The 12,648-nt window shown below is 60.7% G+C and overlaps 1 protein-coding gene across 1 annotated transcript; it reads left to right on the forward strand.

Moving 5' to 3' along the window:
* Window positions 1–881: 881 nt before the first annotated feature.
* LOC137848589 (maestro heat-like repeat-containing protein family member 7) lies at window positions 882–12,607 on the forward strand. Its single transcript, XM_068667809.1, has 21 exons — window positions 882–1,122; window positions 1,690–1,781; window positions 2,008–2,118; window positions 2,393–2,478; window positions 2,931–3,042; window positions 3,281–3,367; window positions 3,533–3,637; window positions 3,746–3,926; window positions 4,495–4,586; window positions 5,075–5,215; window positions 5,407–5,561; window positions 5,673–5,811; window positions 6,390–6,577; window positions 6,666–6,803; window positions 7,541–7,655; window positions 7,786–7,926; window positions 8,455–8,631; window positions 9,112–9,267; window positions 10,360–10,461; window positions 10,874–10,976; window positions 11,528–12,607. The coding sequence occupies exons 1-21, from the start codon at window positions 966–968 to the stop codon at window positions 11,716–11,718; spliced, it is 2,769 nt and encodes a 922-aa protein (XP_068523910.1). The 5' UTR covers window positions 882–965; the 3' UTR covers window positions 11,719–12,607.
* Window positions 12,608–12,648: the final 41 nt, after the last annotated feature.

The raw sequence follows: 12,648 nt of genomic DNA on the forward strand, positions 1-12,648 counted from the left end.
GTCTGCCAGTGTTTTAGCAGACCTTTGCTGTCAGAATGTCTCCCAGGATTGCCAGCTCACATCCATGGCTGCTCTGGCCACTGAGTGGGAGAGGCAAGGCTCTGGTGTGCCCATGAAGACAAAGGGAGGTCCTTCAGGCACACTGGCGCTCTGGGACACGCCACAGAGCCACAGGGTGGTCCCAAGAGGGTGTGAGGGCACACAGGTGACGCGCGGAAAAGACTCCACAACCATAGGGTTGTAAAGTAGGTACACTTTATTGCGGTGCACCAGGCGCACTGGGAATGGCTTCCCTGAAAAAGTGCGCACCTGCCTGGTCGTCTCTCACAACTTTATACACGAATACTGTTACATATGACATGAGCTCTCATACATATTCTTTATTGTCCCCCAAAAGGCGGACCTCTTCCAAGTACTCATTTCCATACTCCCCGCCCTTGGCTCCTCCCGGTTGCACCTGCGCAGTGTAGCCTGGTGGTCGTGGGCAGGGGTCTTTCAGGATGAAGGCAACGAGGAAGAGCAGGTTAAACTCTCTTGACCTTTCTGGACTTGGACCTGCTGTTGGACAGTATTTAGAAGTTTTTTGTTCATCTTTGCCTTGTTTCCTGCCAACAAGTTGTTCATCCTTCCCTAATGAGTTGTTTGTCCTTCCCTCACCCGTTGGCCTTGAGCGATATCTTCCTTTTTACACCTGCTTCTCATCTACGTCCCTATAATTAGGATATTTTACCATATATGTAGCTAGATACTAATTTGGATAAGTTTTAGCATCTTCCCCATCTCACAGCGGCCTTGTGGCATCTGAGAGGAGTCAGGTGCCTGGGCCTCACGCCCTCTGCCCTGGAGACAGCGTCCCCCTTCTGGCCTGGGTGACATCACAGCAGAGCCCTTTGTGACTCACCCCTGGGACAGCTACAACTACCCAGCACCAGCAGGGCAGCCCCACAGTGTCCAGAAGGATTACAATGGGACAGTGCGTGAGTCGTGTGGCTCCTCGCCAAAACGATGCTGACGATCTTACCCTGGCGGGGCTGCTATTAGTTATCCCCAAGATCCTGGACGCTGAGAAGGATAGCAGATCTGCTGCATATTCTATGTGGGAGACCCATGTGCTTCAGAGGGGTAAGTACGCAGGCACCGCTGGGCCCGTCCAGCCTGGCCCCAGGCTCCACCGGGGACAGGTGCCGCAGCATGGCACTGCCATGCCACTGCCAGAACTGAGGAAGCCAAGCGAGCGAGGGTCCCCAGCGGGCTGGACGGGACCAAAGCGAGCGAGTGCACCCTGTTCTGCAGCAGGAGCCCGCTTCCCTGGAACATCAGCAGAGGGGTACAGCCGGCGGGGGGCATGCCGGTTCCTGAAGGGCAGGGCAGCTGTGAGCCAGGAGCCAGCCCCAGCACAGCCTCCCCTGGCAGCAGGAGAGGCTCCCGGCCGGAGAGAGTGGAGGGGACCCAGCTCTTGCTGCGGGGACAGGCAGCGGAAGGCTGCTCACCCGGCAGGAGGCAGCGGTGCTGCAGGACAGGGACCTTTCCTGCTCTGCTGCCAGCGGCAACCTTGAGGAAAGGGGGCATCAGTGCTCCGACCCAGGGCTTGCAGTCGGCAGGGCGGTGGGCACAGGGTTCAAGAGAGGGCACGGCTCTTCCCTCTGCCTCCTGCCCCGCTTACAGCTCTGTCCATTCTTTCTTAATCAGATAATGTTTCTGCTGTCTCCATCTTGTCTCTGGCGCCCGAGGACATGGAAGACTATGACTACTTCTGGGATGTTCTCACTGGCACCAAAATGGTAACTGCAGACTTTGTCAGTGCGTGAGGCTCAGCCTGCTTCTCCCAGCTGGGGGCTGCTGTGTTTGCTGCCCACGCACAGGCTTTTGGAGGGCTGCTGGCTGTGCTGAGCTGCTGCCCTCCTGGCCCCTTGTGCCATCACTGCACCCCTGTGGTGCAGTGGCCCTGCTGGCCATGTCGCCGCCCTCTCAGCGTCCCTATTTGTCTCTGTGCTCCCTGACTGTCAGGAAGGGGACTGGAAGCTGAAGTTTCTGGCCTCGATCCGCACCATCTGCAGCAACACGGTGCAGAGGAGATACATGTACCTGCCCTGTGACATGCTGGGAGTGGAGAAGAAGGTGAGGGGATACCCAGTGGGGCGGGGAGGGGGAAAGGGTGAGCTGTCCGGGCACCAGCCCAGCAGTCAGAACAGCACAGGGGTTTCTGCGCACAGGGGAGGGTGGGACGGGCCTCTGTGGGCACAGAGCAGCCTGGCCCGTGCCCCCCTTTACCCCGCCCCCGTCTTGACGCCAATGCTGGTATAGTGCCAGCAACGCTCTGCCTGCCCTGCAGATCAGTGCCAGCCCCTGGCAGCTTCCCGTGTCCCATCCTGACCATGTTGTCTCTCTCCAGATGCAACTGCCTGAGTCTTCCTCCGACCACCTGCGCACTCTGATGCTCCTGGGCTGGCAAGCTGCGTATGCCATCAGTGAAAGGAGGTACCTGCCCCAGACCTTGGCTTGGCCAGGGCCTCTCCACAGCATGGGCCTGACAGTAGCGGGCTTCCCCCGCCCGGGCAGGACTTTGGTGCTCTGTCTTAGGGCCTCAGCTCTCCCCTGCGCCAGATAGGAGGGCAGAGGGTGCCATGCCGGCAGAGCCAGCCGGCAGAGCCGGCAGGGGCTCTCCATTGTCTCCCTGCCCAGCTTTTTTCCCTGAAGGGAGAGAGGCAGGAGCTGGAAAGGGCTTTGTGCACTGCATGCCATGACTGCCCTCTATCCCCGGCTCAGCAGCACGGGAGAGGGAGAAGATGCCTCCACACAAGCCTTGCCCACCCAGTACGGGTCCCACCTGGTGACCCCAGGCCCTGACATCTACGGTCACCTTCCCAGGGCATCTGGGCACTGCTCCTAGTGCCAGCCTCCAACGGGCACCTTCTCTCCTCTCCTTGCAGCGAAGAGAACCTAGCACTGCTGTCACAGCACCTCGGCCCCTGCATCAACGCCATCGGCTCTCTTGCTTCAACGAGGGAGAGGGGCAGGCTGGATGCTTCACTTTATGCTGAGGTAAGCACCGAGTGAGCTACAGAGAGCCTGCTGCCAGTCAGCTCCTGCGCACTAGTTAGCTTTGGCTGCTGAAAGACCACGGGAGAAACAGAAAGACAACAGAGATCCTGAGACACCACTGGGCAGGTTGCCGGCACCACTGGGCAGCTGAGGCCTGCCTCAGGCAGCAGGCGTTCAAGCCAGCTTCCCATGAGGAAGGACCAGCGAAAAAGCACCACCCGCTCTGTCTTCCTTGCAGATTCTGAAATCTCTGGACAGCGTGCTGGAAGTGCTGGTGTGTACTTCGTCGGACTACACTGCTGCTACGCTGGAGATCATCTTGCAGGTCTGTCCCCAAGGCCGCGACGGGGTACACCCCCTTTCCAGGCTCTTCTCTTGTTCAGGAGAAGTCTGGGCACGCTGCGTAAACCCTGCCCGGTGCTTGGCAGAGCTGCTGCTACGGGAGCTGCCACTGCCTCCCAAGGCAAACCAGCAGCTTTTCTCTTCTCAGGCCCTGCTGCCCTTCACAAGATCCGAGAATGTGGCAAAGCGTCGGTATGCCGTGGGGAGGATTGCCAGTCTGAGCGAGGTGCTGATCCCCAGTTCTCTGATGCAGGTAAGGAGCTGGTGGCTCAGGCAACCTCTAAGCACTCCCTCACCCCTTCCCGGTGTCTCAAGTGCACTAGCTCAGCCAAGCTGCCACTGTCCATCCTCTCAATCCCAGGACTCGTTCAGAAACAGAGTGGGCACGGTCAGCGTTCGCACCTTCCAGACGAAGCCTGTGCCACTCCTGGGGCAGCTGATGGGGTGCCTCACCCTGTGCTGCGCCGAGGAGGACAAGGACATCAGCTGTGGCTCTGCAGAGGCTCTTCACGCCTTCCACAGGATCGTGATGGTGCGACAGAGTAAGAGAGGCTGGGGTGGGCTAGCACCTTCCAGACACGAGGGCCCTGTCAAGACCAGGCATGGTGATACACCGCTTTGTCCGCCCTCCCCAGCTAGAGGAAAGAGCAGCACATTCCTCCAAGGGTGGAGCAGGGGAGCAGCCATGCTGCACCAACCCTAGGGGGCTCCCCCAGCCCCTATCGGAGCAGCAGCATGTCCCCTGGGGTAGTGGCTTAGTAGCACTCCTGAGAACCAGTGGACTGGAGAGCCTGTAGCAGTAGCAGCATCGTGGGGCTTCTCTCCTGCTTCAGAGCAGAAAGCCAGACCAAACTCTCCGGCCTTTCTGCAGACTGCGAGGCGGTTTGCCCTCCTCCCCCTTGCAACAGAAGACCCATTTCCTCCCTGGCAGGTCTCCTGTCCCCACCCCCTACCCTCCACCCAACACAGAGTGCCCCTCTTTGACAGACACAGCGCCCTGCCACAATCCCTGCCGCAAGCTCTGCTTGGTGTTCTCAGCTGTCTTCTCCAAGCAGCAGCTTCTCCATCATTCCTACCACTCACCCACCCTCTGTTTGCCTTGCTGCCCAGGCCACTTCATGACACCTACCTATCCGTATCTCTTTCTGGAGCGGGAATGCCCAAGCACCTTCCGGCCCAAGGACGCTGCTAACGAGCTGACGGTAATGAGCCCCTCCCTTCCTGGGATTCTTGGCTGTGAGGTTGACAGGAGACCCGGATGAACCAGTGCCCCAAGAACTGCGGGCAGGAGGCAGGGTCCGTCACGGCCTGCCAGCAAGCCGGCTGCAGGGTGCCACCGTATCTCAGCGGGGAGCAGCCAAAGGCTAATGTCAGTGGCCAGCGTCAGCACTGCAGGTCCGGCTGTCCTGGCCACCCACAAGGCCTGGCTGCCTACACACTGCCAAGTGTGCCCTGACCCTGACCTCCACCACCTGCCTTCACCCTGCGGGGCAGTTCCCTCTCCGCAGCCACTGAGGCTACAGTCATCCCAGCCCAGGCTGGCCCTTGCAAGCCCACGCCAGCTCTTGCTCCTGCCTGTGCTGGGGGCACAGTGCCAGCACTGCCCTGGCTCTCTCTGCAGAGCTGCCCTCGCTGCTCAGCTGCAGCCCGCCACCAAGGCAGGCTGTGTGACATGTCTTCCCTCTCACAGGTATTTGGCAGCTTCCTCTTCCCCGTCGAGAGGACGAACTTCATCCTCACCATCTTGGAGGGCATGACACACCCCAGGGTCTCTGACACAAAGGTGGTTGCCCGTGTGCTGGATATGATCACAGACTCAGACATGGAGGAGGTTAGCAGTTTGCAGACAAATTGCCCTGTGCTGTTGCCCTCTCGGGGGCCGTTCTCCCTGGCCCGGGTCCAGGGCTTGGGAGTTCCCGACAGCCATTCGGGCTGGCAAAGAGCCACAGGAGGGAAACATTTGCTGGTGGCAGCTGGGGCCATGGCTGTGCTCTGCTCCATTCTCCCTCGTCTCTCCTCCAGGTGCCACGGGTCATGCGGATCATCCATGACTGCCTGGCGACGGTCAGCAAGGAATCACTCCTGGACATCCTGAAGAGGACCCTTTTCAAGATCACCTCCTTGCACCCTGGGCACGCGGTCCAGGGCCTGCTGGAGGTCTTCCCGTGGCGCGACAGGTACAGGGCCCACCCACCCACCTCTGGCACAGCTCAGGACCCTCAGGGCTGGCACAGGCCAAGGGGCAGTGGCTGGGGTGGCCCCATCGACAGCATGCTTTGTCTCTGCAGGGTTGCCACGGCCATGTGGCAGACGATGGTCTCCGAGCCCTGCGTTGCAGAGGACGTGCTGAGAAACCTGCTGAGGCAACGCATAGGGCCTGAGCACGATGTCCTTGGCTCACACCACAGCTGTGTCCGTTCCTGGGCTGTGAGTTCCTGGACCAGGCCTCGCTCACCCCCAGTGGGGCTGCACTCCCCTCCCCATCCCCTCCTCCCCTCTTCCTCTGTCCCCAGTCGACAGCCTCCCCTGGGGCTCCCCAGTCAGGGGGGCTGGGAGCCAGAGCCCAGCAGGGCCACATGCACTGCTGGGGCCCCACTGCGCACAGGCACGCAGCCCACCCCTGCCCTGCCGCTCTCTGTCCTCCTCCCTCCCCGCCTGCTCCTGCCTTGCTGGGCAGCCCCGGGCAGGGCGGCTGCCTGGCCCAAGCAGGCTGCAAGGTTTGGCCCAGGGAGCTGAGGACAGCTGGCAAGACCCCCGGGGCCTGCTGGGCCCTTTGCTCTGGACACAAAAAACTGGCTTGCCCATGCCACAAAGCAGAGGCGAACCCAGGGAGCTGCTGGGGCTGGGCCCCAGGCCAGGCAGCCAGGCAGCGGGCTCTGGCCCGGTGCCTCCGTCAGCTCAGAGCGACGCCTCACCCCCACCTCCCTCACCCCCCAACCCGCAAGCTCTGGCAGTGCTGCAGGGACATCCGTGCACTGAGAGCTGCACCTGACTGTTTTCTGCAGGTAACCAGCGCCATGAACAAGATCTTCCAGCTGCCCTCCAGCAAGAACATTGCGCAGTCACTTTTCCACAAGCTCTACATTGCCGTGCTCTTCCAGATCTCCTCCATCCATGAGTGCACACTGCAGGACTTCAGCAGGGGCAGCAGTCAGATGGGGGAGTGCGTGTGGCCTTCGGGCAGCTTTCTCAGGTGCTCCATCCCCTCTGCCAGGTCTGTGCCCCAGGCCGGAGCCAGGGCCGGGGCGCCACACGTGACGCGCATTGTGCTCTGCATGCAGGACTGCGGTGATGACCATGAGAGCTCTTTTCCAACACCTGGGGGGTGCCACTTTGGTTGAAGACATCCAGACGCAGGGTGGCTGGGACCGGCTTTTAAGACATGAGACCTTCCACACAGGTGTTGCTGTGCTGACTAGGTGAGCGCCTCATCAGTTGTCCTTGTCTCCCCTGGCACTCTTCCCCCAGAGGTGGATCCCCTTCCTCGTGGCTGGTGAGGTGTCCCCAGGGGTCCGAGGGACAGCGTTGGTGACTGAGGGATCTCAGGAGAGACCGGCAGGGGGAGTGGCCTCTTTGATCTTTAAGGTCCCTTCCAACCCGAGCCATTCTATGATTCATTCTATGATTTCCATGCTGCTGCCTCTGAGAGCTCCTTGGTGAAGGGCTGCTGTTGCCCAGTGCAAGAGGAGGACTCGCAGGACCTGTCACCTTCCAACGCACTCCTTCCTCGGGGACCAGTGGTGCAGGAGAGTGCTGGGGCTGGCTCTGCAGGCAGTGCCACAGCCTGCACTGGAGCTGTGTGGCAGAGCAGCCAGAAGGGTGGCCAGAGAGCGCGGGAAGGCTCAGTGGCCTGGGCATCCAAAGTGGTCAGGAAATGGCATCTGTTGGAAGGCCACAACTTGTGTGTAGGCAGGGCGTCTCTCAGTGAATCGAGCACATCTGTGCTCGTCACCCTCCATGTTTGCAAAGGCAAGGTACATGGTGAAGGGCGGGCGGCCTCTCCTCAAGCGGATGGCACCAGCTGCTGAAGCAGAGTGCAGAAATGCAAGCCTTGCCCTGATCTGGCCCATGGGATAACAGCTAGCGCTGACAGCACAGTCCCAAGGAGGTTTGTTTGCCCGGCTTGGTACTAGCAATGCGTTCTTCCCCTGGCCAGGGCTCTGGGAAGCAAAGCACCGCTCTTCGGTGCCTCGGTGTTTGAAGAGGCAGTCGTACGTCTCTGGCAGAGACAGAAGCACGAGGAGATCACCGCCATGGCTGTCTTCACGGAGGTAGGGCCTAGCAGCAAGCGGTGCCTCTCCAAGGTGCCTTGAAACTCTGGGCTCTCTGGCAGATTCAGCGTGCTGCCAGGAGTCCTGCCGGCTGGGCCAGGCTCTCACTGGGCTGCTGGGTGTCTTTCAGTTGCTGGACTGTGTAGACTTTGAGCAGCTTGTTGATAACTGCATCCCGCACCTTCTTCATTCACACCTGCGCAGTCAGTCCTCGGTGCTGCGTAGGATGGCGGTTACAAGCCTCGTCACGCTGTCTACGAGACCCAAGCTGGTGAGTGGGGGCATCTGGGCCAAGTGGCGGCATCTGCCTGGGGCTGGGCTGCAGGTGCTGTTGCCCGCAGAGGCTTGCTTGGACTTTGCCAAGAATCGGGAGGGGCGGTAGTGGCTCCACTGCTCTCACTGCCTTCTTCATCAGCCCCTGAGCGCTTCTGGGCAGCCCCTGCCTGGACTGTGCAGCACGAGGAGAGCGGCACCAGTGTCCGCTCAAAGGCACCTCCTGCTGTGCCAGAAAGAGGTCAATGCCAGGCCCCAGGCCAGCCAGCGCAGGGCTGCCTCAGCTGCAGGAGCACTCTACCCAGAGCAGTCATCCTGCTGAGGTTGGGAAGATGAGCCCCCGCACGGGGCCAGGCTGACACAAGTGGCTGCTTCTGCAACCCAAGGCAGCAGCCTTCTGTCTCGAGGGGCCTCAGCACGCTCCTGGAGACAGACCTCTGCTCTGGGCTGTGCCTGCTGTAAGCAAAGGGCTTCTGCCAGGATGGTCTTCGGTGTTTCTGAAACAGAACTGCTGTGTTTCATGTAGGCAGTAACTCTGCAAGACCTGCTGCCAGAGGTCATGCAGCAACTGCAGGATGCCAACAGCGACATCAGTATGCAGGCCATGACTGTCCTCCGCAACACTCTGCGCCTAGCAGATGGGCAAGTGGCTGGCCCCATCGCTCTGCAGCTGCCTGACAGGCTCCTGCCCCTCTTTGACAACGTAAGTCTGGTGGGCAAGCAGGAGGTTTGGCCACGGGGCACGTGAGTGTGGCCTGGGGGTGGTGCGTCCCTCTCCACGTGTCTCTCTGGCCTGTGAGACACGATCCCTGGGCACGTGCTGGAAACGTTTTGCTTGGTGCTTCTTGGGCTCTCCCGCTGGGGCAGCCCCTCCCTGTGCAGAGCCCTGCGGATGTGTGCTCCACAATGGCAACTTCTCCTCGGCCCCTCGCTGCCCGTGGCCGCTTCTCCCCTTGCCATGTGTCCCCTTGCCAGCCCCAGGGTGGACCATCTGCAACCCACTGCCTTGCCCTTCCTGTGTCTTGAGCCATTTTGCACTGCCCACACACTTGGCCTACCTGCCACAGCTCACTGCAGAGTGAGAGCCAGGAGCGTGTGTCTCCCTGTCTGCCACACGGACCCCTTGCTCACTGTGAGCTCGGAAGAGCCTGGACTGAGGTCCTCCCTTGTTCTGTCTCACCAGGAGTCCAGCTGCATGAGAGAGCTCTCCATCCTTCTCTGCAAGGATGCCATGGAGGTTGCAGAGGGCACCCATAAGATGGAGATGAAGAAGCAAGTGCACAGGACCGTCCTCCCCCTCTTCTTCCACCTGCATGACCAGAACCAGCATGTGGCTGAGGTGGGGACACTAAGCTGAGCATTCACTTGAGGGGGCAGCACCCCTCAGGAGGGCCTGCCTGAGCATTAGGGGCACGGGCCGTTAGCAAGGCTCCCTCTGAATGTGCCTCACCTGAGGGCCGAAGCTCCCGAATCCAAAAGAAAGGTGCAGAGCCCCTCTGTGCCTGCACCAGGCCCACCACAGCCATTTTGCCCCTACTACGCCTCCGCCTGCACAGAGGGCCAGAGCGGAGGGGCCTCTCCCTGCCCCACATCCAGCCCCGCATGCAGCCCTCCACAGAAAAGCCCGCTGGGAGGCTTCCTGCAGCCCCAGAGCTGTCAGGGGCCAAGAAGGTGGGCACGGACATTTTCCAGACCTGCCCTGCCTGCTCCCAGCTGTGCTCAGCAGTGCTGCGTAGCCACAGATACCTAGGCACTAGAGTTTTCACGGGCATCCCAGCGGTGCCTGCAGGTGTCTGAGGCCAGTGGTGAGGTGCCCAACAGTTGTCGACCCCATGTTATGCACAGGGACCCGCCAGATGCCTAGGCTGAATGCTCCTTTGCTCTCTTGGGCACGAGCACCCTGGAGCCGCCAGCGTGCTCACTGCAGAAACCCTGGCCTGCAGGCTGCCCTGGGCCACGCAGAAGGGTGCAGCCCCTGCCAGGGGTTGCAGGAGCCAGCATGGCTGCCAGCCTCACCAGCCTGGGAAGGGAGCCGCAGCCAGGGCAGGGGTCTGGCCCTGTGTCCGCGGTGGCGGGCTCTGGAGCCCAGGCCCTAGGGAACAGCCTGCTGGGGTCCCCGTGCGTGGTGTCCCTGGCTGCCTCCTGCCCTGGTGCCTCAGTGACTGCAGCGCTTCAGCTGCCTGCTGGCCTTGGCTGCAGATGAGCAGCTCTGGGGGACCTCTGTCCTGCAGCCCCAGCAGCATGAAGTGCCGAAGCTGGTGGTTGCCCCACACCTCTGCCCGAGCACCGAGCCCTCTGGCAGATGCCTTCCCCAGCTGCTGCACCTCCCCAGCAAGGGCCAGGAAAGCCCCCAAGCCTCGCCAAGGTGCGGGACAACCAGGGCCTGTCCCATGCGCAGTGGTTTCATCTCCCACTCTCTGCTGCTCTGCAGGCCTCTCGGGAAGCCCTCCTTGGTGCTGCCAAGCTCCTGAAGTGGAAGCAGCTCAGGAACCTGCTGGAGACAGCGCAGCCACAGAGGATTGGCGAGTGCCTGGTAAGGACAACTGCCCGAGGGCTCCCAAAACCTGGCCCAGACAAGGCCTGCCAGCCCTGGCCCAGGGTGCGGGGTGGCTACCCTTGCCTCTAGCCACTGCTGCAGGCCAGAGCCCCCAGCCTGCAGCCATACACGCACCCCTACCCCCACGCCCCGGCACGTAGCAGTACAGGCTCTTCGACAGCCTCGTCGCTCTCCCAGGTCCCAGGCATACCGACAGCTGACCCTTGGCAGCGGGGTGGCACCTCAGCACCCTGCCCCTTGCTCCCTCCAAAGCCTGGCCCCAGCAGCAGCTGGCTGCTGGTTGGCCATCAGGCTATCCCAGCAGGGGAAGCCAGTCCCACGTACAGGGCCGGCCTGGCCAAGGGGCAAGGCTGCACCAGCCCCATCCACATGTACTATTCTCTTCCAGCTGGTGGGGCACAGCAGCAGAGTGGATGACTACCTGTGCCAGAGCCTGCAATACCTGCGGAGCCCCCAGGAGCCCCTGCAAGAGGCGGCCATCAGGTTCATTGGTGAGTCACAACCCCATGGGCCCTCTGTGCCCCACAGCAGCTTGGCCGCAGCCCCAGCTGCTGCTGAATCAGCCACGTGGCTGCAGAGCACTGCCGGCTCAGAGTGGGCCTGGAGTGCCTGTGGGGGCTCCCTGCTGCCCTCGCCCACCCCCTGCCCACGCAGTGGTTGCTGGTGGGAAGCTTAGCGGGTGCCTCGCAGCCTCCTTGGGTGTTGTCACACTTGGGCACACATGGCCAAGCCGGCAGGGATGTTGAGGGGGGGACTGTGTCTGGGGCGAGCTGGCCAGCGGGATCTGTGATGGGCTGTGTGTACCTAGGGCTTGCCGGGCAGCACTTGGTGGCTGGGCGCGAGGAGAAGCTCAAGATCATCGAGGGTGAGTGAGGGCAGTGGGGTATCAGCAGGAACTGGCTGGGAGGAGAAAAGACCCTGGGCAGTGAGCTGCGACCCCTGCCCCAGCTGAGGAGGTGGGGTGGCCTTGGCAGGAGGGGTTCCTGGGCGTACTTCCCAGTGATACGGGCTCTGACCTCCACTCTGTTCCTTTCCATGTCAGCCCTGAGAAGCATGGAGGGCAACAGCAGCCCTTCGGTCTCCTCCCTGGTGACTGAAACCATCCTGGTCCTGAGAACTTCCTCCACATTCAGCCTGCAAGCACTACGTTACCGGCTCCGGAGGGTGTGGGAGAGGAGGCCCCGTGTCCCGAGAGCTGGCTGGCTATGCTGCTGCAGCTGTGCTCAGTGCTGAGCCCTGCTCCAGCCCTCGGGCCCCACCGAGTAACCCCTCTGCTGGACTTTCCCCAAAGAAACAGCCCTCTTTCTTCACTGCTTGAACGTGTCATTTTTTTGTGTGAAAACTGAACGGTTAGAAAACTCCACGGCACCAAGCTGCTCTGCTAGGCTGTGAAACCAAGAGGAAGGAAAGCTTTTGCTTCCCTGGCCGCAGCGTGTTAGAGCAACCCACCGCCTCAGCCTTCCTGGGCCTTGGGCCATTTTGCTAGGAACAGTGCGATTTTAGAGTGAGCCTGATGGTACGGAACTGATAGATTGCATGGCCAGCCCTGAGTCTAACTGACAACCTACTCATGTCCTCTGGATGAGCTTTGCTCATTATAATCTCACTACAGTGCCAAAATACACCTCCATCCCCAAGGCTACCCGCCTCCAAGGTGCAACTACCTCTCACTGAGCACGCGCTCTGAATTTCCCTGAGCAAAAACAAAAGCCAGGAAAATGTATACCAGTCACAACAAAGGCGCATATGACTTGAGTCACTCACTACCTAAAAGCAGGAACATAGTAAAAAAAGGGCTCAAGAGAGGAAAATGTCGGGGAAGACACCACCACAGACAAGTCGGGAGGACGTCGCTGACTCCTGGCATCAGCCGAAGGCTGCTGTGCTGAACCTCTCTTCCCCCCTACAGGGATGCCTACAGGGCGAGATCTGAACCCTCAGTTACAGCGAGTGCTTCCCTGGGAAACCTAACATTCTCTATAGAGTTGTTCCACAAGTTAACGTATATGCAGCTGGTTGTGTTAGTCATATTCTTGGTATTTGCACGTGCTTTGCATCACCGGCAATCCAAAAGAACCTGTGCTCGTGTTGCTCCAATAAACTACACCAGTCATTTGCTAGACTGAAAGTGTATTACACGATATGTGCATCCATGATCACGAT

The sequence above is a fragment of the Anas acuta genome, chromosome Z (assembly GCF_963932015.1).
Source record: "Anas acuta chromosome Z, bAnaAcu1.1, whole genome shotgun sequence".
NCBI classification, from domain to species: Eukaryota; Metazoa; Chordata; class Aves; order Anseriformes; family Anatidae; genus Anas; species Anas acuta.

What these genes read in the sequence shown, in the direction of transcription:
- LOC137848589 (XM_068667809.1), top strand. Translation starts at nt 966, where the DNA reads ATGGGACAGTGCGTGAGTCGTGTGGCTCCTCGCCAAAACGATGCTGAC. An exon ending in GATCGTGATGGTGCGACAGA is followed by an intron (nt 3,927 to 4,494) that starts GTAAGAGAGGCT and finishes CTTGCTGCCCAG; the next exon opens with GCCACTTCATGACACCTACC. An exon ending in GGCGGCCATCAGGTTCATTG is followed by an intron (nt 10,977 to 11,527) that starts GTGAGTCACAAC and finishes TTTCCATGTCAG; the next exon opens with CCCTGAGAAGCATGGAGGGC.